Genomic DNA, 27612 nt, shown 5'->3' on the forward strand with positions numbered 1-27612 from the left:
AAGGCCGGCATGGCACACGAGGGGGTGGGTGGCCAACACCACACCCGGCCGCCTTTTTCTCCCAAGTGGCGATGTTTACACACTGCACCGGGTACTCATTTGAGGCTGAGTCGACCTAGGGGAGGCCCAGCACCGGTTCTGATAACCGTCACTGGTGTTGGCCGTGATCGGGAATCCAACTCGGGTCGCCGGGGTTCGTAGGGCAGCGTAGCGCTGACCGCTGCACTCCCCACTGAACTCCACACACACTGCACCACAAAGACACGCGCACACACGCGTGCACTCCGGCTCTCAGCACACATGAATCTCTCACCACGCACATCTGCCTCAGCGGGAGCCCTGCACTATGCACCAAACAGAAAGGAGAGAACGGGAAGCATTTTTTCCCCTTCTTCACAATCGTACAGAGAACGTCAAGTTGTAAGCTCTTTAAAGATGTCCCACACCCCACCCCGTGTGAACTCTGGGGCACAGCTGAGTCCCTCTGCACGCGCGTAACGGTGACACAGGACCACGTCAAATGCACAACGCAAAATCCTCCGTGGTGCACACAATCAAACTCCTAAGGTTTATTGCGTCCACATCGGATATTTACAGACAAATGTGTAACATTGTTCACGTAATTACGTTCAAATTCCAAACCGATTTTAGCACTTAAACCTGTAAATGTGAATAAACGCAATGTGGTGTGGAATAACCAAAACTGTGGCGTTTTTTTTTTATCCCTGTACTTATTTGTTAAACTTTCTGAATGCTTGAGATTCAAAACAAATATAAAAGCAAACTAAACTTTAATTTACCAGGAACAGCCCGCCTCTGTTATGAGCTCTTTTTCCAGAGGCGACCTGGCTACACAATGATAGCTCATCGGAGTGGCTTTATCATCATCATAATCATCATCACATGTCAGAATTTATGGGGGGTAGCCAAATAATCTACACGCAAATTTGTAAGCAATCGTTAATTATATTCTTCAAGTCACGTTGAGACTTCTCGATGGGTCACACGAAAATTCAGCAGTATCCAATGTAATCGGTGGGTTTTACAAGGAACTGACTTGGTAAAGTGTTGAACTTCTTTCGCACCGTACGTAGCCAACCGTGCTAATCGGAGGTGCGGGGAAGGACAACAAACTAAACACAAAAAGCAGTTCTAAAGTAAGAAGTTTTCAATTTAGATAATTTAAAAGTACATGGCTTCAGTTGCTTCCTAATATCAAAAGGAGAGCGTTCCAGACGGCCACAGAAGCCCGTCTGAAAGCGCTATGCAATGACCGTCTTAGTTCGATGGCTAGCCAAAAGCCAATGCGAGGATGACCGGAGTTTGTGTGATGATGTATGCTCCTTGACGAGATCAGCAAGGTATTGTCGTTCATTTGTAGCAAGCACTTTGTGTGTAGGCACTACCAGGCTAAAGAGGCAAGACCAGGTGAAAAGCGATGATGAAATATACAGGGCGGATCATGTGATCGATATTATACAATAGGCTGCTTGTGAAGCATATTTTAAAAAGATTTTCATTCCACTTATTCAATACAAATACATTATTACGTGACATTTAGATTTTTCTCGCTGGTAATGCACACTGACAAAAGGACACATCACATGGCCTGTAAAACCAAGATGCATTTTAACACCTGAATGCGTATTGTAGTTCAAAGTTCAATCATTAATTTTGTGACAGCATAACAACAAAAAAACATTGCAGATTTGCAATAAGTGAAAAATATATATTCAAAGGTCTCAAGCATGTTTGCAGATTATCATCTACGACGTAATGATACGTTACAAGTAAGAGGCCACGACAGAATTGAAACCTTAAAGCGTAGGTGAATGTGCCGCTCGATTGGATATCAGCGTTTTGCCGATGTTGTTTAACCATTTGGAAGTGAGTAGTGTGTGCGTGTTCATAAACTCTCAAACTGCCAGGGATAGTGGACGAGTGCTCGTGAAAGTCGAGGCAAAGCAACGGGCATGTCGGCATCTGCATTGATCCATGTGTGCCTGTAGAGGCTTCCGTGTAAAGAGCACACTGCGGCTCGGCAACCCTGGCATTGACGCCGTGCGTGTGAACGCTGCTAAAGAGCGTGTGCGTCGCTGTGCTTCCCTGCAAAACACGGTCGGCATCAAGACTGGACCTCATGTTCCATTCTCAGTCTTCCTGTTCGTGAAGCCTCAACCCCTTGGCGTTGTCTCGGCATTAGATTCTCTCTCTCTCTCTTCCCATTTCCCCAAACCCCCATGGTCCCCATCCTCGCTGCCATCGCCGCCGCAGCTCCCAGCCCCTTACCGCGACGCATAACAAGACCAGAATTGTGGGGTGATGAATTCCCAGACGGTTTCCTAAAAAAAAAGGAAAACAGAAAGGAACACGTGGACAAATTAGCAAGATGAAGATGTGCGTGCATCCCCCACAAAGCAACGAGGCACTGCTGTCATCAGCATCATCGTCCGATTCATTGCATACAGCTCTGCTAACAGCAAATTGCACGGAACTCTGTTTGTAAAGAGGTCCTGTGCCCTCTACTGGACAAATGTAGTAAATCTTCTTTCGTGTGGCTGCCGGAGTAAATGTGAACAGAGAAACACATTCCACAGAGATGAGAGAGGACAGAGGCACATTTCACTTTGTAAGACGAACAGCGCTGGACCAACCATTTGTTAGTTGGTGCAGATGCCAGGGTCTAAATCCCAGAAAGGGGGTGGTGGGGGCTTCCGACTGATATGCCAATGAAAAATGAATGGGTGAGCCCTGCTGTCACATATGGGCCCACGTGTGCTTATTTAGGGGCCCTGCAATGCCCGTTACATGAACCACCTTTCTGCTTCGAGTTCAGCCACTGCCAGGGGGCCCAACACGGGACTGTGCACCAGGGTCTCTGATGCATCACGTCCACAAACACTGGGAACCCGGCTTTGCATTCCCAGAAAGGGCACTTCTAGTTCCTGAGCAATGGGGATCTGTGGGCTAAGATTCTCATGTACTCGTGGAGTGAAATGTGGGACATGCCGAGCAACGCGTGGTGCTCCTGCTCTGCCACCTCTGGCGTGGGTTAAGCTCACCCAGGCCTGGGTTAGATGAGGCTATGTCACACGAACAAACTAAAGTACTGCAACAAGGAGACCAATTTCACATGTTCTACACGTGGCAGAGGAAGAGCTGAGTTCCACGCACCGGTTTCGAAGGGCAGTGTCGCAGGGCACTCCACTCCAGAGAGTAGAGAGTGACCAGGACACCCTGGCCCAGGATCAGTGCAAACCACATGAAGATGTTCCACACGTCATTGCTCCTCCCGTCGTGCAGCAGGAAGTTCAGCACCACTGCGGAGAGACGGGGTGGGATCAAGGGGCGGTCGCACGATCAGCAACGTTGAGAATGCATTTGTTATGGGACCCACGTTTGGGTTCTGTAAGCTACTCTCCAAGTCCACACACACACACGCGGATGTGAAGTGACACAAACAGGAATGCACGCATTAACCTCATTTTGACGTTATTAAAAAAAAAACTTAATAGAAGTGTTTTTGGGTTAGATCGCGTGAATATATAAATGTGTCGTTAAAACCCGCCACCACCCGACACAGCCAACTAGTAAGGGTTGTCACGTAAACAGAACATGGAAACATTTTCACTAGTACAGCACGCCGGTTTGTTGGAGAGCCAAGCCACGACATTTACAATCTGAGTACGACGTTTCGCCAGCTTCACCTCTATAATGGATGATATTGGAATCGAAAACTTACGTGTTAAAAAAAAAATTGTTTTATTGTTGTTTCTTCAATCTTGCAAAGATAAGGCAGCAATTTCTTTCAGTATGAAAAATATTAGCTTATTTTGAACAAAAGCAAAATCAAAGTTTGTCATTTACACACCATCAAACAGTACAAATGTGCCATACAAATTAATTTATAACTAATTAATTTAATATACGTGTGAAAAAAAAATCATTGTTTCTCCGTAAACGGGCAACCCTTTACGGGTGGAAACCCTTTAGCGGCCAAGTGCGGAAGCAGTCGATGTCGACACGAAGGTGGGCTGAAGAACCGCAGTGGCATTGTCAAACTCCGATCGTTGACGCTATCATGTCGACTGCTGACCACGATCCCATCGATCCGCTTATCGCACGGGAACCAGCGAGTGACGGCGTGGGTGCACGGAGTGCGTGCGCACGCGCGTGCGTCTGCAAACGTGCGATGGCGTCACTCACTGCCAAAGCATATGAAGAGGAAGAGCATCACCGGGCAGAACAAGCCGAAGCAGACGGTGAAGACGTATTCGTGCACGATCGCCGAGAAGATGAAGACAATCAGCATGGCAGCCCTGCGGTGACGCCGTGAGAACACCTGGGCCACGCAGGTGCATTGTACGAGGCACTGGATGATTCATCGAGGCTGCGGCGCACTCATGTAAAATATATCGTCACGCTCGCGATACATGCATGGAATCGTGCACGTCAGGATTCGGTACAACTATTTAACAGCTTCAGCATGAGACCTCCTTTGCCAGTACCAAAATATAAGATTAGGGGTTTTCCCCCTTTTTTCTGGCAACAAAACTGAAACCTTTTTTACAAGGAATCATGTGCACAATACTTGTGGTCAAAATGCAAACAAAAAACACACTTATAATGTATGCATTGTCCTTGAAACTGATTGGTCCACACCAGAGACGGCTTTCTTTTGAGCCTCGTCTCAATTGGTGCTAAACCAGAGGACGCCAAAAGGCGTACAGCTCAAGGACAATGCTTATATTATCAGTGTGTTTTTTGTTTGCATTTTGACCACAAGTATTGTGGTTAATGCAGACATGATTCCTTGTAAAAAGGTTTCAGTTTTGTTGCCAGAAAAAAGGGGTAAACCCCTATTCTTGTATTTAACATCTTGTTATGGCGGCGAGATGTTAAATACTTCGCCTGGTATGCAGGAGGTCATGGGTTCAATCCCGACCCTGACGCCTGCTTTATATTATGAGTTTGCGTGTTCTCCCTGTGGTGGCATGGATTTATCTCCGGGTCCTCCGATTTTTCCATCCACATTTTGAAACATTCGTGAGTATTTGGCTAAGATACATTTGCACATGATAAGCCACTAAAAGTTGAGCTATCATTTGTGGCCAGGTCACTTCTGAAAAAGAGCAATATAGCTCAGTGGGGCTTACCTGGTAAAATAGAAAATAGTTGAGTTTAAAAATGGTTTAGTAGTTTGTAAATGTACGTGCGAGTGATACGCAAATGTTACATTCAGGCAAATGGAGCGAAAGAGAAACAACAAAACAGACAACACAAACGAGACGAAGCAATTTTGGTTCTTTCGGTAAAGTCACGTTGGTAGAAAAATTAAACAAAACAAAAAATAATATATCACGACGCTTCGATCGCGACACAAGCGGTCGTCCTCAGGCAGAAAAAGCAATAATCCAGCATTTGAACTGCCGAACCAGCGAGCTCAAACCGGGTCGTAACAATTATTCAAATCGTCCGTTCAATCAAAGTGCTTTTAGCAAGCAGCGATTACGATCCAGCCAGGTGCCATGGAGGGTAGCGGTGGGGGGGGGGTAATGAGGCACGGCCTTTGGGCTGCCCAGCCTGCGAGGTGGAGGGCGGCCAGGGCACGTACCCTGATGAGATCCCCGTAGAAATACGTGTAGAGCCAGTCGTGGACAACCACGTTCCACGTGCGGTAGTAATTGGCGAACGAGCGCGAGTTCCACCAGTCCTGCACACACAAAGACACAGAGATCCCTCGTATCGCCTCGACAGACTGTTGGTGCAAGTGCTGTCAGCGAGCAGCACCTATGAAGGCCGGCACGGCACACGAGGGGTTTGGTGGCCAGCACACCACGCCCGGCCGCCTTTGTCTCCCCAGTGGCGATGTTTACACACCCCACTGGGTACTCATTGGAGTTTGAGTCGACCTAGGGGAGGCCCAGGACCTATTAAGATAATCATTACTGGTGTTGGCCATGAGCGGAATTCGAATTCGGGTCACTGGGGTTCGAAGCACAGCGTGCTGACCGCAACACGCACGCGGACACACACACACGTGACCAGGCCTTATCATCTCTACACTGTGGCAGTGCCAATGATTTCTTAACTCTGCTCCAATGTGTGTGTTCGAGAGAACAGATAGAGGGACACATTGTGCAGATTTGGTTTGATATCAACAGGGAGGGCACATTGAGCTGTATTTTATAGGCATCCTGCAATCGTACTGATGTTATTACGCTGCAGATCTTTTATGGGCGAAAGAAAATAACTCAACACTTTTGTCAGCAACGCTGCCTTAAAATAATAAATATGTAATAGACGACGTTTCTAGCAGTGGCCCTTCTTCAGAGCACATCGGTAAGGATCAATGTCCGAAAACGTTGCATCACATAGAAATTGTTTACTTTTAAGGCGGTGTTGCTGACGAACGTGGTGAGTGTTTTTCTGTTGATTGTGTTTGTGCACCACTGCCAATTTAAAAGTCCGATAGCAACAGAATGTACACGTTACTTCACGTGGAGAGACGACACTTCCCGTCTCTTCGCTATTTCCTCGTGACTACATCAGCGCTCCTTTAACGCACCGTCACCAATCACCCCCATTAGCTCCCGCGTGTGTTTCTGCCAATGCCAAACCCACTTGACTCCTGGGAGCTTGTTTTTCTGTTGCCTTACCCACGGGGGCTTTCACGCGCCCGCGCTCTGCTCACCTTGTAGAACATGCGGTCCGCGAAGCGCATCAGCTCTCCGAACAGGTTGAGCCAGCAGTGCAGGAAGGCGAAGAAGGTGATGATGAACAGCAGGGTGCCTGTGTGCAAGTGTGTGTGAGTGTGTGTGTCACAGGGGAGCGGTAGCGTAGCGGTTAGCACGGTTAACACCGGTGACGATTATCTTAACCGGTACGGGCCTCCCCTAGGTTGACTCAGCCTCAAATGAGTACCTGGCGCGATGTGTAAACATCGCCACTGGGGAGACAAAGGCGGCCGGGTGTGGTGTTGGTCACCCACCCCCTCGTGTGCCGTGCCGGCCTTTATAGGTGCTCGCTAACAGCACTTGCCCACTACAGTCTATTAAGGCTACACGGGGGATCTTTGTCTGTCTGTGTGTGTGTGTGTGTCAGGTGGTGCATCAGCCAGTCATCTGCCCCTTGACCTCCTGCCAGCGGGCGTTCGACACTTCACGTGGCAGCCTCAAGGTGCACATGGCCTGGCACAAGCGTCGTGGTGATGTCACCGCCACTTAGTGGCGAATGGCGGTTGTTGTTGTTGTGTGTGTGTCAGTGAGTGGTTGGGCCATCACCGGGCACCATGGCGTGGCACACGTAGAGCACGAGCCGCTCGAGTGTCAGCGGCTCGCGCTGCACGTCCTGGAAGAGCGGCACCACCAGGCACTGGAAGATGAAGTGGCCGTACACAAAGATGCATGCCATCTGCGGGGGGGGGGGGGGGGGGGGCGGGGGGGGGCACGAGTGGAGGGGGGGGGTCAGGGTGCAGGAGTAGCAGTGGTATTGCTATTTCCAGCACCTTCAATTAGCACGGTTGAATGTATGTTGAACTGCTTTTGCACCGTACGCAGCGAATCGGAGGCGCGGGGGAAGGACAGCAAACTCAACACAACAGGCATTTCTAAATAAATTAGTTCGTCAATCTAGACGATTGCAAAGTTGCATGGCTGTGGCATAGCTCCAGATGCGCTCGCATTTATACGCTACACGACTACAAATTGTATTTTAAGTGCAAGTGCACATTATTCGCAGTATATTTGCAATACGTAAAACGGTATTGTGTAAAAATCCATCATTTCCCTGCAAAATTTTCCCGGGAAAGCCTCAACTCAGTCTCAGCATTCTTCTTCAGAAGGGTCAAGCTTGACATGGTTGGTCAATACCTAAATGGGTTTTCCTCAGTTTAACACGTAGGTTTTCGCAACCAATAGTATCCATAATAGAGGTTTTTGGGTTAGATCACGTAAATAGAAATGTGCCGTTAAATCCGTCACCACCCGACACAGCCAATTAGTAAGGATTGTCACGTAAATAGAACTTGCCAATTAGTTACTAATACAGCACGCCGGTGTGTTGGAGAGTTAACCCACAACATTTACAATTCGAGTAAGACGTTTTGCCAGGAATGCCAACTAGCTTCATAAGGGCAACAGCCAGATTTGTGGAGAAACCCTGCGGTTTCGGTCTTAAATAGAGGAGATCATTGTGATGTCGTCACTTGTGAGCCATTAAGGTGCGAAGGCCGGGGGGGGGGGATGGCCTTTCCTGCATGCGAGAGGAAACTCGCGTGCCTGGAGAAACCCCGCATGGCAGGGGATAACACGCGGACATTCGTACACGCAGATCAGCATCCATTCTTGCTCGCTGCCTTTCGGGTGTGTGTGTGCAAATTTCCCATTCCTGATGATCTATGCTCAATCCACGAGCCCTCGGGATGGGTGCGAGCTGCAGGCTGCAGGCCGCGAGGGTGCAGGTGCGAACGAGACGAGAGGCGGTGGGATCGTAGCCTCACCTCGGCAAGCTTGGTGCGCACATAGTCCCAGCGGATGGAGGTGTTTCTGAGGGATTGAAAGGAAAGAAAAGTCATTCACAACAGAGTCGCAGCGCGGGCTGGAGTGGGCACCTTTGAAAACAAATGCACGGTGGAAAGCAAGCGGAAGATATGGGGGGAAAAACACCGGACTGATGTTGCAACTCAAGTCCGTGTCGATGCAGTTACTCATAGAGTCATACACACACTCGCAGAGATATACAAAAACTCATAAAAATATAAACGCACTCATTAAGATATACACAAACTCATAGAGATAGCCACAAACTCATAGAGATATACATAAAACTCATAAAAATATACAGAATCATAGAGATGCATGCACAATTCGAAAAATAATTAACAAATTTGTTAATATTACTGCCGTAAAAGGAAAAATATATAATAGGTGACGTTTTGGCAAAGCTCCTTCTTTTATAGCACGTACATAAGAGAGGCCAGAGAGGTAGAGTGGATAACAGTTGGAGACTTCACTTTATTTCACGGGGCCTGATAATAAACACACACTCACTAATAGAGACACACACTCTCACAGAGTCCGTGTTTTTCAAAAGCATAAAAAAGTCTGTGAAGCCAAAGATCGGTCCTATGGGTCAAATACAAACACATTCACATTCCCTTCCATCGTTTTGGACTCGCCTGGAAGTTCATCATCATCAAAGTCATATCAGATCCGGCCATAGGAGCATCCGTTGTCGTTGCATCACCAAAGCACACGGTTGCGTAGACCGTGTTATCGCAGCTCAGTTAATGTCTAACAAACACAGAGATGTCCCTCCGACTCTCTGTCTGGCTGTCCGGCTGTCCGGGACGCTTCCTGTTTGGACAGGGAGACTCTTCTCGCTTGCCAAATTCAGCGGCGAGCGAAAGCTCACCTGGGGTAGCTGTCACGGTAGATGAGTGAGGGGCAGAATAGATAGTAGAGGTACTGGGAGATGCTGGGCAGCGACCAGTTGGGGCCTGGAACAAGGGAATGTGGAAGAACAGAGACAGAATCAGAATATTTTTTACTGGAGGAATCAAGGCCGTAGCCATGGAGTCAACATTGGGGGAACAAATCTGCCAGGGGGTCTGGGGGTCCCTCCCCAGAAAAAAAAAATCTAAATTTGAAAAGAATTTCCTGCCTAAAATATTTAAAAAATGCACTAACACATAGGATGGACTTTTTATAAATTTTCAACAATAATGCATAATAGTGTATTGTATTACATTGCTCTGTTTTTTTCTTTTCTACCTTTTTCTGTTTCATTGTATGTAATGGCAGAGATTAGGGATCAATAAAGTACAACCATAACCACAATAATATGAACATAAATCTATTTTATAGCAATATATTGGGGGGTTCATTTTGAGCATATTTGAATATTGGGGGGGGTGTGTGTGTCCCCCCAATATATAGTATAATTACGGCCTTGGGAGGAATCCCATGAGCTGCAACGCTCTTTTTCACAGATGTCCAGTAGAGGCACTCAGAGGCTGTGCCATCTCTTACTGGCAAACCAAAAATCGAAGTGGAATTTAAGACGTGGATTAGAGCACTGTGAGTTGTGAGCTTTGGTGCTGTGAATAGTGTTAATACGGAGTGCTTCAAAAACATGTTCACACTTCTGAGAATTTGCAACAAGACCACGAGAAATGTGCCTCCGGGCTCTGGAGGCCACCTGGAGAAGATTCCAGGCGTGTTATAGTGTATTATACGTTTTGTTCCCATTAAAAACGATAGTCCCATATAAGTGTTAAACATTTTTTTAAGCACCCTGTATATGGCTATGTCATTTTTTTGGTGCATGGCATGGGTCACAGTCGTATTGATGCGAGTTGACTTTTGGTGAGGGTTAAATTGGTGTAGCTCAGTGTTCTTCGCTAATTTCCCGAGGAGGAGGTGGGGCACTTTTACGTACAAGACATCAGTATGAGCGTTGCGACACATTTGAAACCATCGGGGTTTGAAATCACGATGAACGGAATGTTTTCAGATTTCTGTATTGTCGGGGGTCGCGAGTGAGGGGGCCGCACTACAGGCCGCCAATGGCCCACGGGCCTTGCAATGCAGAATGAAAATCATTGGCCTGGCTGACATTGTTCAAGATGACGCCTCAGCGGCCGTGGGCACTGGCCACCTCTATTTTATTTGTGATCGGAATGGCACGACTTCCGGAGTGTGCTCCGAGTGCACGCTGACCCTGGGGGTGCACAGAGAGTGCGACGCGCGGGACGTTGTCACGCACGAACGCGTGGGCCTTCATCACGAACCGCACCTGCGGGAGGCACAAGCAGCAGCGGCATCGTTATCGTTTTTGTCGTCCTTCGCCCGCACCTCCAATGAGCAAGCTTGGCTATATGTGGCGCGAAAGAAGTTCAACACACATGATCAGTATTATAAAATTGGTTTGTTCACCCAGAAAGGCCTCACTGAATCTCATTGTTCTTTATAAGGAGGGTCTTGCCAAGTTTTGGCAGATGATTGCTATGCATGATCCCAATTGAGCAATTTGCGAGTGATTTTCCAAATATGGACCATGACACGGGCACACGGGGTCTTTAACGACCACTGCGAAGCAGCAGACGGCGCGTATTTAACGGTGAATACACCCGTGGCATTAATCGGGGGGGGGGGGGGGGGCGCCGATTCGAACCGTGAACCTCAGCTCCACAGGCCTACATGTAGACCCTTAATTGGTCCAAATCGCATTGCATTGTTATTGCACGCGATTTTTATGTCTGTATGATTTGTCTGTATGATTTGTATGTATGCTTTGTATGTTTGATTTGTATGTATGTACGTAACCAGCCGTGCTAATTGGAGGTGCGGGGTTTGAAGGACAACAAACCAAGCAGCCAAAAAAACAAGTTCTCAAGAAACGACTTTTCAATCCGGATTGAAACGCTGCGTAGCTCCATCGGCTTCCGAACATCGAGAAAAACGACGACGAGCCCCAACGGGCGGCATCCCCGGCACACACCTGCTCGAGGATGAGGATGAAGCGCGAGGCGGGCGGGAGCACGTGGGCCACGCTGACCCACACGGGCAGCACGCCCAGCACGAGCAGCACGAAGGCCACGTACGGCAGGGCGCACGCGGCGCTCAGGGTCCCTGCGAGGAGCGGCGAGGAGCGCGCGAGGGCCCAGCCGCGGAGCTCCGCTCCAGGGCGCGCCCTGCCGCGGAGCTCCGCTCCAGGGCGCGCCCCCCGGCGCGGCAGCAGCAGGGACCAGGCGCGCGCCCAGGCGTGCAGAGCCCCGTAGGGCACCAGCAGCGTCGCCACGAACATCGCGCCCCACGTGAGCGCCACCAGGTGGAGCTTCCCGAAGCAGGAGATCACGAAGCTGATGTCGGGGAGCAACCTGCCACGGCGTGGGGAGAGAGAGAGATAGAAGGGAAGCACATCGTTCTGAGCGCGGCGCCCGTTGTGTTTGTGCGTGTTGGCGTGGGGAGTGGTGGCGCTGTGGCTAGCGCGCTGTGCTACGAACACGGCGATCCGAGTTTAATTCCCGGCCACGGCGAACCACAGCGGCGGTTGCCTGAACTGGTCCCCTGGGCCTCGCCGAGGTCAAACCCTGCCTCAAATGAGTACCCGGCATGGTTCGTCAACAGCAGCACTGGGAAGATAAAGGCGTCCGGGTGTGGTGCTTGTCACACCACCCCCTTGTGCACTGTGATGCCTTCATAGGTCCCACGCAAAGTGATTACACCAAGAGCATTATGGCGATGTTGCTAAGATTGCGTGATAGCTTATCAGACGGTGAATTAAATGTGTAGAGGCATCGTTTTCCCACGAACGGACTAGGTGAGGAATCACAGAGTGCTGCATTATGGGGGGTGACGAGGACTGGAGTTTGAGAAATAATGGCCGATATTGAGCATTACTTTAAAATGTAGACATGGTAAAGGTATCACAAAACCAGAAATTGTCAGGCGATGCCTACATATTGCCACAACATCACTTGCCCATCTATAATCGTTATGCATGCTTGAATCCACGACCCTGGTTCTGTGGGCATATATGTATGTTGAACTTCTTTCGCACCGTACGTTGCCAAGCGTGCTAATCGGAGGTGTGGGTTTTGGATTCCATCTTTGCAGATATCGCCCGGCACAGGCGTCAGTGCTCATTCTCCAAGCTCAGGGCTGCGGGGTTAGTGTCCTCGGGCGGAGGTGGCTATGCACGCCCGTAATCCACCGCTGTGGAGACGAGGGTTGGTGGGCCGCACACGTGCTGCGAAACTCCACACGTGCTGCGAAACTCCACACGTGCTGCGAAACTCCACACGTGCTGCGAAACTCCACACGTGCTGCGAAACTCCACACGTGCTGCGAAACTCCACACGTGCTGCGAAACTCCCTTGCTGTGGGCCTCCACGTGCCACACCCGGGCTCATGAGGCGCTTGCGCTTGCTATAGCGAGTGTTGTCCCCTTGCACGTATGGGTGTTTGTCATGGTTGCTCCGGCTTCCTCCCACATTTATTAACAGTAATTCATTGGCTGAAAACATCTTAATACACAGAGGACCGCAGAGCTCGGGTAATTGTTGGAACCGGCTCACCGCTTGGCTGCTGTCTTCCGGCGTGTTCGCGCTTCCTCAGCGTAGTGAGATGCAGTATGCACGAACGAAGAGGTTTTGCCAAACTAATTTTTTTAAAATTATTTATCATTATATACCTGCCGTGGCGCAGGATGTCCAGGATAAGGGAAGCGACTGCCATGAGCAGCAGCACCGCCAGGAAGATGTGGTAGATGGTGCGGATGTGGTTGACAAGCAGCATCTCACTGTGAACAATATCCCACAATGCACGGAAAAGCCAACGTGCTTATATATTCATCATCAGAATTATCATCGCCTTTGTTCATGATGCACAATTTAAAACACGTGGTCTCACAGGTGCGTTTTAAGTTCTGTTTATATGCCTTACGTGGCTGAATTGTAAATTAAAGATGTTTTTTTTTGTCCATGAGCAGTGGTGCGTAAGTACAAATAACGAAAACTATTCATAGCAGAGAGATATAGAAGGACCATTTCCCGAAAAGTTGCCTATCACACGTTTTACTTTTAGGGAGGTTTTCTTGACAAATTTGTTGAGCTTGTGTAACATTTAAACCGCTTTTCTTAATGTGTAAAGTTAATTTGATATGTTTTTGTTTAGTATATTATTCAGACCTTTGTGGTGTTTTATCTGCATATTATTTGGCACGCTAACCCAGGTCTATTTTGCAAAAGAGGCTCTTAGCCTGAATGGGCTGTCACCTGTTTGTAAGTAAATAAAGTCGATTATATTCCTGTGTATGGCAACAACTAACACCGCCATCTAGGAGAAACGGCGAATAACGTTGACGAACGAGTCAATACATGATTGAACATGTGCACAAGTAAACGAAAGAGGCAAATCGTAACAGAATGAAAACGGATGTTTCCATTCTGTTAAATTCATTTTGAAAACACACTCCACACGCAGCATACACTCCACACGCAGCAGCGTTATCAGACTGAGTGATTTTGTGCCTAATTGCACTTTTTTTACGATTCAGAAAACAAATCCAAACATTTGTGCATTTGTTTTTTTTTCGGGGGGGGGGGGGGAGTGTGCAGGCTCTATTGTGGGATAATTAGCCACTTTTCTCACGAGGTTGGGTACTGTTTACCCCCCCCCACGCCCCCCAAAATTAAAATCTGCCAGTCCCAACTCCGACTGCATGACACGCGTTGACATCAGAACCCACACTGACGCAACGGACGCTCGCCAGAGCGGTAACGTTTTTTTTTCTTCGCTTTCATCAAGATGCCACCGTTTGCGGGTAAACTGGAGGCGACGCTGCGAGAGTCCGGAACGCGCGAGGTGCTGTGCGGGACGTGCGCGCGTTCCGTTCGGGCCGCCTACTCGAGCAGTGACGACCGGGGCCTGAACACCTTCCCTCGTTGCTCGTGCGCCTCCACGGACTTCCTGCGGGATAGAATTTACGAAACAATGACGTCGCGTGTCCGGACCTCGCATAGCCAACCCCGTCGCATATCCGCCCCCGTCAATGAAATGTTCGCATGGTGCAACTGTCATCTTCTATGGATGTTCGCACAGCTGAAATTATCACGTGTTCCTAAATCCACAACGAGCCAGCTACCCGACAGTGTCTTCTCTTGATTTAATTCAATCTTTGCTGTTCTGATTATCACTCCATAACCAAAAAGTAGTACAAGATTGCACACAATACCGACATACAGGACATGTTTTTTCCCCCTTTTTAAATGTCAAAGTTTGCGTCTTTTGTAGCGGGTGTGACTTGACCGGGAGAGCGGGCAATAATTGTTTAATGGAGAAATTGGACAGATGTGATTATTCGCTCGAGACAACTATTATTGGATGGCCAAAATTCAAGATATTTTTCGCCACTTATGTATTCAATAAACGTTTACCAATCGTTCAGTTTTAAAAACAATCTGAGAAACAAAAGCTGCACGAGTCCCTGCGTGCACGATCTATTTCCCGTGGACGCACAGCCCCAGTGGATAGAGTAAGACACCGCCAAAGTGACTAAGGGAAGAGAGTAATGGCTCTCTCCTTGACGACTCACCACGCCCCAGGCACCCACGCCACATTGAGATTAAAGGCGCGTCACCGCATCCAGCTTAACGACAAAATTAATGACGACCACCAAGGAACGTATTCCTAAATGATAATGGCACCCGGCCTCGTAGGTCAGGGGTCAGCAAACAGCGTGCGGCTCTTTAAGGACTGCTTCGTGACGTTATTTATCAAGTCCCACCGTCTCGTATTCACATTGCATTGCGGCTCTTCATATATATTGAGTTTTTTTTGCACCGAATTCGAAAACAAAAATGCCTCTTCTTGTTATTTTGGTTGCCAACTCCTATCTTATGAGCAGGGCCAAATGTAAACACCAACAGGAGATAACTTGGCAGACTAACCTTGAAGCCAGCGCCGGCTATGCCTCCCTGCACTTCAAGGTAAATAACGAAGCCCCATGTGTATGTGCATTTATAAATTATTAATGAACAAACATCCTGTATGTGTCCACAAGCAACGCTTTGAGGGTATGCACAGCCACTCTGTATCTCTGTCGTCTGGCTCAAAGCAATATTTATGATGACTCACCTATACCCCAGATTTCAGAATGGGTAAAGTAACACCATGTTGCTGTTGTAACAAAAACACAATTTTGAGAACAAAACCTGCTACATAAATCAACATCCATGACATTATTTTGAGAATTGTTTGAGGTGTGGTTTTAAATAATTTGGTTTACACTGCTGCAGACCCGAGAAGGCGCCCACAATCTGATTGGCCTCCATGAGTCCAAATGTTGCAATCGAATCGATGATTGAATCCAATTATAAACTTGAATCGTGACAATTCACTCAACCGCTGGAGATATTAATCGTCACGTCTACTCATTACTGCGGCTCGATATTTACACGCTGTGTACGCGATATATTTTTTTTGCTGCTGCTGTTGTCGTTGTTGAGATTCAACCAAACCCCAGTGCCACAACATTTCTGGACTCAGCTTCCAGATTCGTTAGCGGACGTAGGATTTTGGCTCGCAGGTGTTTTCCCCGTCCCGACTTGGACCGCAGCCACCGCACTTGCCTGTGTTTGTCGTGGAGCCCGTTCTCCAACGGGGCCCCATTACTGGACAACGCAGTGTGAGGCCCACAAGGGAATTCTGTGGAAGGGTCGGAGCAGTGATTGTGATCGCCAGGAGATGCGCTCCCTGTGGCTTGGCCCTGCACGCACACATCACAGAATCGCCCATCACCGTGAGCCTCCCCCTTGCCCCTGCCTCATCGCAACATTCTCATCATCAGCATCGCCAAACATCCCTGGTAGTATTTTTTTTTTATCATAAAACATCGTTATCAGCTTCATCTTGTGATCGTGCATTCTTCATTCCGATATTAGGAAGCTACTGGAGCTATGCACTTTTAAATCGAGATTGAAAACTCATTGCTTTAGAACTGCTTGTTGTGTTTTGTTTCTTGTCCTTTCCCTGCACGTGCGATTAGCACGGTTGCCCTACGTTCATTGCGAAATAAGTTCAACATACATACACACGTACATACACAGTATGGCCATTGCCCAAATAAGTTAGCTGCATTATATTCACTGCTGGAAGGTCTCCCCAAGCTGGTGGGGTTCCTCATAGTCTCATGATGACACAAATGAACCAGGCACCTGAACGTTTGTTTATGTCATTGCAGTCAATATGAAAGCTCTAATTTGTCTTTGTTCCCTGACCAATGTGATCGTGTTTCGGTGTAATTACAGACATTTCCCACTCCATGGCTCTGTGTATGTTTCAGGCATATGGGGGGGGGGGGGTCCTTGTCGATTTGTGATGGTGCATGTCAGTGTGGGGAGAGTATTTGTACACCATTTTACGTGCGCGTTTTTGCTGGGTTGGGTGTGCGTTTGTGAGCGTGTGTGGCTGTGTGCGCCGTGTTTGTCTTTGCGAGAGACGCGGATCTGAACCGGTCCTGAACCTCGCCCCTAGGTCGACTCAGCCTGAAATGAGTAGCTGGTGCGGCGTGTAAAACATCAGCACCGTGGAGACCCAAGGCGGATGTGGTGTTGGCTCTGCTCCCCCTCGTGCACTGTGACGGCCTTCATAGGTGCTGCTACTCGATCACAGCACTTGCCACAGCACGCTGTTAAGGCGATAAGGGGGATCTTTATCTTGTGCTTTCACAACAATGTACCCAATCTCCTTGCATAAATCCTGAACAAATCTTGGCCTAGAATTGTCTAAGCCATTCGGTATTTGGGCCAGAGGTCCTGCATCATCCCTTCCATTTCGTACTTTCTAACCTTTGCCCTCCCTAAGCTCCGTGATAATGGGGTTCAACTCTTTTAAGCTGATGTTGCTTTTTGTTATTTTCCATCGCGCACCGTGAACACAACACAACCGGCAGGTTATATGATGGCATAGTAAGCGCGATTCAATTCCACTTTGATCCTGTGACACCATTATTACTTCTCTAATTGCTATTGTTGTACATTATGGGACCTACACTTTTTGGCGTCCTCTGGTCTAACACCGTTTTGAGACTAAGCTCAAAAGAAAGCTGTCTCTGGTGTGGACCAATCACTTTCAAAGACAATGCATATATTATCAGAGTACGTTTTTTGTTTGCATTCTGACCACAAGTATTGTGGTTAATGCAGACATGGTTTCAGTTTGGTGTTTTAACACCTTAACACCTGTTTTGTTGCCAGAAAAAAGGGGAAAAGCTATTCTGGTATTGCTCTCATACCTGTTTCCCACTATACAACTGAGCCATGCCGGAGCTCTGCACAACCAGGCCAGCATGGCACGGGAGGCAGTAGGTGGTTTTTCCACTGCAGAACCCATACCGTGCTGCCGACGTCATGCAATGAACGTGTAACGCTGAAGTGTTATGACTGGCAACAACGTACGATAGAAATGATCAACCCTCCCTCTGGTCCTGCTTGGCCTCTGAGCCAGATTCAGATGCCTTTGTGAGGCCATAGATTCACAGTTTGGTTCTGATTCGGTTTGACAAAGAGCCAATGAAAAGCAACCCATGCCAGAAGGGCCCCACGCTGCCAGTGGAGAAGGGGTATTAGATTAGCACGGTTGGCTATGTACAGTGCTAAATAAGTTCAACACAATATGTATTTTTTTAAATCTCTGGGGCTTGGTTATGGAACTCCACGTGATTGCTCAACCCAGGCAATGTTATCATGGCAAACAGGCTCTTGGGCAGAGCTTAGCACAAACACGGTGCCAGCACCGTTCCCACAGGCCATAGAGACGAGGTGTTTTTGTGATGAACGTGTCCCATGATGATTAATGTGTGCTCCACGATCCTATTCGCTTTACGGATGGGATCGTGAACAATTTTCTGGTTCACTATTTAGGGGCCGTCCATAAATGATGTCACGCACCTAGGGGGGGGGGTCAAACATTTGTGACGATGTGTGACGAGGGGGGGGGGGGTGATAAATGTGACGTCACATCAAAATGCGCAACTTTCAATAAATATAGACAACACGCTCTACTTAATTAATACAAACAAATTTCTACAACATCAGAGTGCAGCGGCACATTAAATACGCACTACAATGACAATAGTTTAAAGCAATTTGAAGCATGTTTTATATTTTTTTTGGGGGGGGGGGGGGGGCAGAGCTTTGTGACGTCATATTTGAGGGGGGGTCTGACTTTTGTGACGCCGTGTAACGAAGGGGGGGGGGGGTCAAAAATCGTCATATAATCACGTGACGTCATTTATGGACGGCCCCTTAGACCCCCAGAGTATAACTTGCTGTTACTTGTTGCGCTTTAATGACTTGGAAGGAACATTCGCTAAAGCTTAAACAAATCTTGATATTTGACGGCCATTCATATAACAAAGCTTTGATTGGAGTAAGAGGCCCGTGGACACCGTGATGTTGTCTGCACACAACACGGCATCAATTATAACGGAGATAAGACCATTAATGTGTATCAGAAAAGCAGTGATGTGTAAAAGATTGCCAATGGGTTTAAAAGTCCAGCGCCTGATAACCGGTCATAGGAGTGTTATCATGAGTGGCACACTGCATGTGTAGTAAGTATTCAGGAGGCTTTGACGACGGGGTCGGAGGCACACTTATTTATTAATACCAACTCGTGTACAGTAACGGGTACACAACACTTGAAGGGGTATCGTTCCCTTCACTCGTCTATCAGGGAGACACGACGTCTAACCCCGCTAACCTACGCCCGAGTCCTCCACTACGGAGCTAGGGGAGGCTACCTATCCCAGCCCTGGTCAAGCTGGGATCCCGGCACCCTGAGTCTCCAGACCGGCTCTTATAAGAACGTCAGTCTGGGCTCTCGGGGCCACGCCACCGGCTTGCCCTGGTCGGCCCTGACAAGGACAGCGAGCCAGGGGAGCTCCGGGGCCTATTCTAGCTGGTCTTCACTCTTCGCTGGTTAAAGCTAACACTCGACCTCGAGCCCTCCGGTTCACCACCTTTTATAGCACTCGGCCCCCGGGAGGGGCCCGTGGGGGATGTAGGTGCGGACGTCGGTGCGAGCACCTCCTTCGTGTACAGCCCTAACCACGCCCCTTGTGTTTGTTTCCCATCCGTGCCCATACATCTACACAATTACACCTCTACACATGCATTAACAGCTGGTAAGGCCTTGCTTGTGACTTGAATTATGCCGTGATTACAACGGCAGTTATTACTGAATGAACTGAGCTGAGGTCTTGTGGGTGACCATGAAACTTTACTGTCCTGCCATAAATATTTAACATACATCAAGAGTTGGTTCATTCAGGAAATAGTTACCTCTACATTGACATATATGCACACATCAAGTAAACGTTAATACGCCGTACAGTGTTAACATACACCATATATATGCCACGACACGTTTATTTGTACGGCGGAATATATGCCGATTAAACCGAGATGATTATATTTGACTGCCAAAGTGCATTGCGTGCACATAAAAAATTAAGAGAACACGTCAGCATTTGGCGCACAAGTAAATTTGACTGCTCTATCTTGTAGATCGTTAAATGTTTGAGCAGTTGTATCCGTGTAAGATTCACCTCTTCACTGCCGTCCTGTGTGACCCCTGAACTCTTTGCACAACCTTTGCTCTTTGGGAAATTTGCACCGATTACAAAAACGAAAAACTTCGTGGGTACCTTTTTTTTCCTCTGCAGCGTCAAACCTTTGTAACAGTCTTGCTTTAAAAAAATATACATAGTGTGTTGCTATATTCAGAATAGTAATATGAATATGGGCTGTTCTACCGCACTTACCACGTGCCACTTTGACGAGTGAGACCCTCTAGAACGGGAAGCGATGATCATTTGAGTTTGAGTCTATTTGATTTGTTATATGGATGGTGCCGTATAGCCCGTTTGCTTGGCTATCTTACGAGGGAGATCCGTGGTGTGTGATGGTTTATGCTCCTTGACGAGATCAGCAAGGAATTGTGGTTCATTTGTGGCAAGCATTTTGTGCGCAATGAGTGCACAACTCATAATGCCTTCTTGGTTCTTTCGGTAAACGTTGAAGGGAAATAATAAAATAAATAAAAATAAAACATAATAAATTATTTTATTATGTTTTAGTTTTAAAATAATAAAAATAAAACGTAATAAATTTTTTTATTATGTTGTATTTTTCTTATTTTATTATTTCCCTTCTACGTGACTTTACCGAAAGAACCAAGAAGATGAATCCCTGCAGTCACGAAAGCTTTACATCGAAATTTAACTCATAATGTATTCGTCGTCCGGCAACCGGCCTGGCCTTCCTTCATCCACTGGTGAATAAACGATAAGCAAATAATAATAATGATGATGATGATGAAATGTGCTTAACTATGCCCACGCAAGATAATGTAACAATGCCTGGGATAATGGTCCATCCCCTAACAGGACCGATAAGAGGATAGCACCTCTCTGCCTTGACCTTGCCCTGGGCGGAGTGTGAACACAGTGTGACACCGCGGACTAACCAATCCTGGCCGGGAGCCGCGTGTACTCTGGCCTCTGCACACCACGTACAGGCCCGATGTCTCTGGGGTGGTGCACTTCTGATAAAACGCTTTGTACACAGAGTTGCGCTGTCGCCAACATTGATAGTTGCGTAAGGGACTAAAACGAATCTACAAGAATAACTCAAAGGTCAACATTGCACCGCTTTTCTCAGCGTGCGTGTAGCATTTTAAAAAAATGGGTTTCTGAGTCTGTATGGATTTCTGTGATTTCATTACCAAAGAAATGACACATTTGAAGTCAAGTTTGTGGTCCAAGAGGTGCAAAATCATTGTCTGTGTGTATCAGTTGGAGCGAAATCACGACGAAATTTCTATATTTCCACATTGTCTCCTCCTGAGAAAATCCCACTTGTGAATGTTGTTGGCTTGGAGGGACATTCATTCTCTTTGGCCACTGAGATGATATAATCTTGATTTGAAGTTTGATTTGAAGTTTTTGTGACTGCAGGAATCCATGCTCTTTGGTTCTTACGGAAAGAACCCACGAGGATGGGATGATATAGTCATGGTATTAAATTACATACATTAATGTGCACCTGAACCGGATACTTTTAGGACTTGTACATGTATAATACCTTCCCCCACACCTCCGATTAGCGTGGTTGGCTACATACAGAGCGAAAGAAGATGTACATTCATGCAATACACCATATACTATTTTTTTAAACATCTGTTTTTTCATATCTCTTTCATTCTGACTTCATTGTGTATTTTAAAACAATATGGAGGAATATCTACCTAGACCACATTGCCCTGTTCAAAAACACACTGACCAACTTCCGACAAGCTGATGTTAATGATTAAGTTTTTGTTTTGTTAATTCAACAGTAGATTTGAGCAGTGGCTCAGTGGTTAGTACATTGAACTGTGCACCCAGGAGCCTCAGTTTCATTCCGAGCCACACCTCACATCTGTGGCATGTGATAATTAACCAGTCCTGTGCTCACCCCGTTCACCAAACCACCGTGCGATGAACCCAACGACCTGATTTCGATTCCTGGCTCTGGTGAACATCGGTGATGAGTGATAGCTGGACTTGTCCTTGGATCCACCTTCACCAACCCGCAATCATCAGCGTGGTGAAGTATGGGCAAAGAAAGTGCATCACTGACACGGCACGGGGAGGCCTTCATTCAGCAATGGATTGTTAAAGAGCCGCAAATTATGATTGCTATTGTTTATAAACTCATATATTTTATGGTTTGCAACTCCAGTGGAGGGAAGAACGTTAAGATAATTTTGAACTACTTTAAAAAAATATTAGATTTTTTCGGTAAAGTCACGTAGGTGAAAATAATAATAAAATAGAATAAAAAAGTGAAAACAACTCAAGTAACTTTTTTATTATATTTTATTATTATTTTCACCCACGTGACTTTACCGAAAGAACCAAAGAGTATGGATCCTTGCTCTAATTATACAAGTGCACATCAAGTGCAACAACCATTTAAGTTAACTGAAAGAAACATGAGGGAGAATATACATATCAAACGGTATTTATGATGCTCCAATCAGTGCCATTTACTCTATGGATCCAGACGATAGACTGTTTTTATCAGGTGAAAGTCTGATTGTTGAACCAGGTGAGAGCCTAGGCAATTTGAATGATATGTAACCAGCCTATTGCCCATGAATGGCCAAGACACAAAGGTTCGAATCACTCAGTGGGAAACCACCCTTGCAGGAGAGACGCAGGCTCCTGGATGTGGAGCAGGCCTCTTCCCAGCCCAGGCTGTGACAGCCGACGCCGGGCCGAATGGGGCGTGATAAATGGGAGATTATGTTTGGAATTATAGTCAAGATCAATTCATTTTACCAGGTGATAAATATAGATCTCTGTGAGCTTGCAATGCCGCAATGCAGCTGTTTCAGTTCTCCATGTTACCTAAAAAGGCATTTCTTAAGGCCCTTCTTACTGTTCACTGATTTGATGACCCCAGGGCCGTACGAACACCTTTATGAGTCCCATTCGCAATGACCTAAGCAATCAGCGGATGAGGAGGGCATCGGCTGCTTTAAAGGGACAGGTTTGGGTTTGGACCATGACACTATCAGTGTAACATGACTATACATGGTTGTATACAACATATTGGTTCAGCCCCAGTTTTTATTTGATGTCCAGATACAAAGCTATATGAGATATAAATATACGGAAATTGTACTCTACCCATCAATGCCAAAAAATAGCCACACACTCGCCCTCTTGGACTCCCTCGCTTGTTTGTGGAACATGCTGCACATATCCTGGGTGGTCACGCGCACAGACTCATTCTTTATTTATCCGCAGTGATACAGCAAAGCAAAAACGAATTCAAATGTTTTTTTCATGCTGTGGTTTTCCCACCTGATGATGATTGCTTGTGTTGTTGATAATTGAAACGTCGTGATTTGTTTTATTTTATTTCTAAGTACGTGACTTTACCGAAAGAACCAAAGAGTATGGATTCCTGCAGTCACGAAAGCTTCAAATCAAGATTAATTGAAATAAGTTTGATAGAACGCGGCAAAGAGTGAATGTGGTGTCTTTTAAATACCCTACCGCTCAATTCGTTTGCTTCATAATTGTCAATCTTTCTCACGCTTCCCATGTCTTGTGATGTCACGATTACAAATTTGTAAATGGCAAATGTCTCCTGGGAGTATCATAAGAAGCGAGGGGTCTCAGTGCGGGTTATGAACTTTACCTGGTCTCTGCATGCATCCTTCAAGTGCTCGTCAACGCCACACGCATCCCCTGCGCACGCAGGCAAACACCGACACACGTCTTGAAAGCACACGTGGATAGCGGCGTACGCTGCCGTTGTACGCCTCGCACTCTTTAAACACCTGGCTGCTGACGGCAACATCGGGACGGAACATTTCCACTTCAGGTGCAGCGTTAAAGGTGTATGATGCCCTGGCCTTTAAGCAGGTCCACTGAACTGTGCTGCAGGTAATTTCGGAAAGTTATCTGAGAAATGTATAGGGGTTAATTATTTTGAAGATACGGCTAGCTTGGCTCTGGACAAGGGACTATATAGACTTTGCCATTGTTTGGCAAGAAGCAGTTTACAAACAAATGGGCAAAAAACACGGCGGAATTCAAACGGAACCTGTGGATGAGGCATGGCAATTCATGTACAATTACCGTGCAATACTTTCAAAGTGCCAACGTAACAGTGTTTTTCTTCAGTAAAAATTCACGGTCTAACAGTACACCATCCATCATCTGCTTTCGTGACTAAGCAAAGTGTTTGCTTCGTAGGCAAGTGTTTGCTGAAATCACAATTATGGCAGCAGTGGCATGCAGAGGTGGTACAAAGTCATTGTTATGCAAGTCCAAGTCGAGTCGCAAGTCATCAAATTCATGACTCGAGTCTGACTCGAGTCCAAGTCACATGACTCGAGTCCACATCTCATAGGTGGGACAAAGTCATTGTTATGCAAGTCCAAGTCGAGTCGCAAGTCATCAAATTCATGACTCGAGTCTGACTCGAGTCCAAGTCACATGACTCTAGTCCACACCTCTGGTGGCATGCATACATGCTCGGAGCATGAGTATCATTGTCAGGAATGCTTGAATTTGGCATAATTGTAGTATAACTATTGCACTTGAATGTATAGAAATAACCGCATGATATGTCTTAAAAGCCACAATCATCACTGTTAACTTGAAAAGGCTAGTTGATGACGTTAGACTTAAGTTCATCCACACCTCTTGAGTTATTATACATAGAGCACCTGGAGATATACATCGCAATCATCGCCACCTACTAGAAGACTACCTCTCCAGGTCACTCAAACAAATGAAACGCATCCTCGTCTATTGAATTCTCACCTGGCTAAGTAAAATTTACTAGACTAACCATGCGGTCATGTGAAACTATACAGACTAGGGCTATTAAAACCGTTTCTCTTTCATAAACAGAAAACACATTTTAAAAACCGGTATGTAAAAAAAACCTGTTCCTGTTCGCTGCACATGACAACAATAGCCATCAATAAACAGAAATATACAACCATGTGTGTGTGTCTGTTTCTGTCTATGAATGCCATTTTATATGAGGAAGTTACACATTGTACGACATCAGACTGACCTATAGGTTATTTTTTTTACCTTAACTCTTCACGAGTGGTTTGTGAATCTCCATGAACACTTTTACAGTGATCTGTAGTTGCCGTAAGACGACCACCGCCGTGCCGTTTGTACGTTCGCGCGTGCGAGATTTTAACTACCTCGCCTGGTTTAGGTCGTGGGTTCGATCCCGAACCTGACGCCTGTATATTTGGATTTTGCGTGTCTCTCTGCATCGTGGATTTTTCTCCGGGTCCTCCGGGTTTCCCCTCCACATTTAGAAACATGCGTTGAGAGAATTTAGCGGTTATACATTTCCACGTGATAAGTCCCTTCGTTGAGCTGTCATTTGTGTGCTTCTGAAAAAGAGCTATCTCGCTCTGTGGACATTACCTGGTAAAATAAAAACTGTTTAGTTTAAGTTTAGTTTTTAGTCCTAAAGTTCAACAGGAGAAATGGTTGCCGGTTCCTGACATTTGAAACCAGTAATCGATAACACGATTGGTTTCCAGTTTACTGGTTGTTGATTAACAACCCTCAAACACTTTCCAGGGATTCTGATAGTAAACTGTTCATTTTGTATGCTTGTCTCTAACATCACAAGAAGAAATTCCCCCATGGATTGACCCAGTACCATACATGATGCAAACCTAACCTGCTCATAATGATCCTTTATTTACCCAAAAGGCCTCACTTGAGCCTCAGACTCATTCTCGTGAGGGGTGTGGAATGTTCAGCCTATACCTCTCCAGTAATGTTTCGCAAGGAAAAGATTGTTTAATAACTGGAGAAAACCCCATATGTACGAGGGAATAACAGTAATGCATATTAGCAACATCCTACCTGCTGTACTGCCTTCTACAGCAACTTCAGATGTCACTATAGGTTGGTGTCCAATACATGAAAACCTTCGCATTATCCATCAACTTCAATTTTCAAGCACTGGATTACAGAAGTGTGCTACTGCACCCATCGTACTCAATATTTGTCCTGTTCCGGCAGAGTTTCGCTTGAGCCAACAGGAATAATTCCTTGCAATGTTAATGAGGGTAATATCAATTACAAGCAGGTGATAATTATTCAGCTGTAACAAGAGTGGCAGAACCACTTTAAGTTCTCCAGCAGCTTCCAAACTGCTGTTAACATGCCTCCTGATGATCAAAATCTAACCATGTACCATTGCTCTCACTTTGAACATTAAATAGTGTAGCACCTCCCTTAAGCTTGTATTTAAGAGCTTGACTCTTGGAATTGTGCCTCACTTGAGACAGTAAATCTGGCTGTGACGGTCCCACCTGATGACGGAGACTTGTGTTGCCTCCGAAACGTCGTGATTTATTATTTTATTTCTAATATTATTTCTATTATTATGTATTATTTATTTTTTACCTACGTGACTTTACCGAAAAAACCTAAGAGTATAGTGTAGCACCACCAAACACTCGTGTTCATTGGTAATTGAGAGAAATAAACACCGAAACAACATCTTTTGATAAACCCCTGCAGCAGCAGCATTGAATAATGTCTCACTGAAACTCCTGTTGGTTTCATTCAGTCTCAACTTGCTCCAGGCGAGCGTAATTTAGAAGGGTGATTTATTCCTGACACGATTTTCAGATGGAACCCGGGAGGGCAGGCGATGGAGACAGAGACACTCACCGTTGCGCAGGCCGGGCAGGCTGGGGCCACTTGCCGCGTGTCGACAACGTGCGTCCGAACTCGCCATGTGGGAAGCGGTGAGACGCGCGAGGAATTGTCTTGACTCTCTCGACCCTGTACGCACACCAGACCCACCCACCACCCCTCTGCTCCCTGCAACTACACGGATTCCCTCTCCCTCTTGCGCTCTCTCTCCGACTGTTAACACTCACTGCTGTCTCGATCATCAACACTGACACACACACACTGGTCTTTCTCTTGCAGCCTGTCTCCTTACCCCCATCCCCTCTCCCCACCCCCCGTCTCGATTGCCTTGCCACGCACTGCCTTTGACTGCCTGCCTGGCTAACTTGCTCCGCCTGGCAAGCCCCCCGCCCCATCTAGAAACCTGGGTGTAGCCCACCCAATCCCCAAACTCAACTTTAGCACACACAGACAGACAACCACTCGTACAATCGATCACAGCCATCTCTGTACGCATACAAACAAATATGCAGAAGCATGCCAACTATAATATATATAACCTTGGTCTCAAAATATGCAAAGGGTCATGACAATTTCTAAGTAAATATTTTAGATTTGCTTCTTCTTTTGTTTCAATTTAAAAGTTCACCATGCCAGGGGCTTTCACGTGCAATTAATGCACCGATTGCCCTAACACACAAATTCAAATCGCCTCTCCCAGCCAAACCCATGGAGTTATATTCAAGCTAAAGGCTCTGGATGCGCTCGTGTATGCCCTATATACGAACGCTCTGAAAACTTTTGTACTCATGCCTTCCCAACTAAACAGATGCACTCAGAAGGCATTTGCATAATTAA

At 46.6% G+C, this 27612-nt stretch overlaps 1 protein-coding gene across 1 annotated transcript; it reads right to left on the minus strand.

Moving 5' to 3' along the window:
• Positions 1-1623: 1623 nt before the first annotated feature.
• On the minus strand, positions 1624-27098 carry LOC144939662 (sterol O-acyltransferase 1-like). The gene is made up of 15 exons (XM_078866716.1): positions 26791-27098; positions 23762-23811; positions 16136-16272; positions 14412-14474; positions 13198-13305; positions 11503-11881; positions 10722-10797; positions 9415-9499; positions 8501-8546; positions 7284-7413; positions 6695-6792; positions 5615-5713; positions 4207-4342; positions 3175-3320; positions 1624-2342 (listed from the first exon to the last, which is right to left on the minus strand). Exons 1-15 carry the CDS (start codon positions 26855-26857, stop codon positions 2286-2288), a joined length of 1677 nt encoding a protein of 558 aa, XP_078722842.1. The 5' UTR covers positions 26858-27098; the 3' UTR covers positions 1624-2285.
• Positions 27099-27612: the final 514 nt, after the last annotated feature.

This window comes from Lampetra fluviatilis, chromosome 2, assembly GCF_964198595.1.
Source record: "Lampetra fluviatilis chromosome 2, kcLamFluv1.1, whole genome shotgun sequence".
Lineage (NCBI taxonomy): Eukaryota > Metazoa > Chordata > Hyperoartia > Petromyzontiformes > Petromyzontidae > Lampetra > Lampetra fluviatilis.

Coding starts and splice junctions, on each gene's coding strand:
- LOC144939662 (XM_078866716.1), bottom strand. CDS start 26,857: ATGGCGAGTTCGGACGCACGTTGTCGACACGCGGCAAGTGGCCCCAGC. Junction 16,273..23,761: donor AGGATGCATGCAGAGACCAG/GTAAAGTTCATA, acceptor GTGTGCGTGCAG/GGCCAAGCCACAGGGAGCGC. Junction 2,343..3,174: donor GACACTGCCCTTCGAAACCG/GTGCGTGGAACT, acceptor CTTTTTTTTTAG/GAAACCGTCTGGGAATTCAT.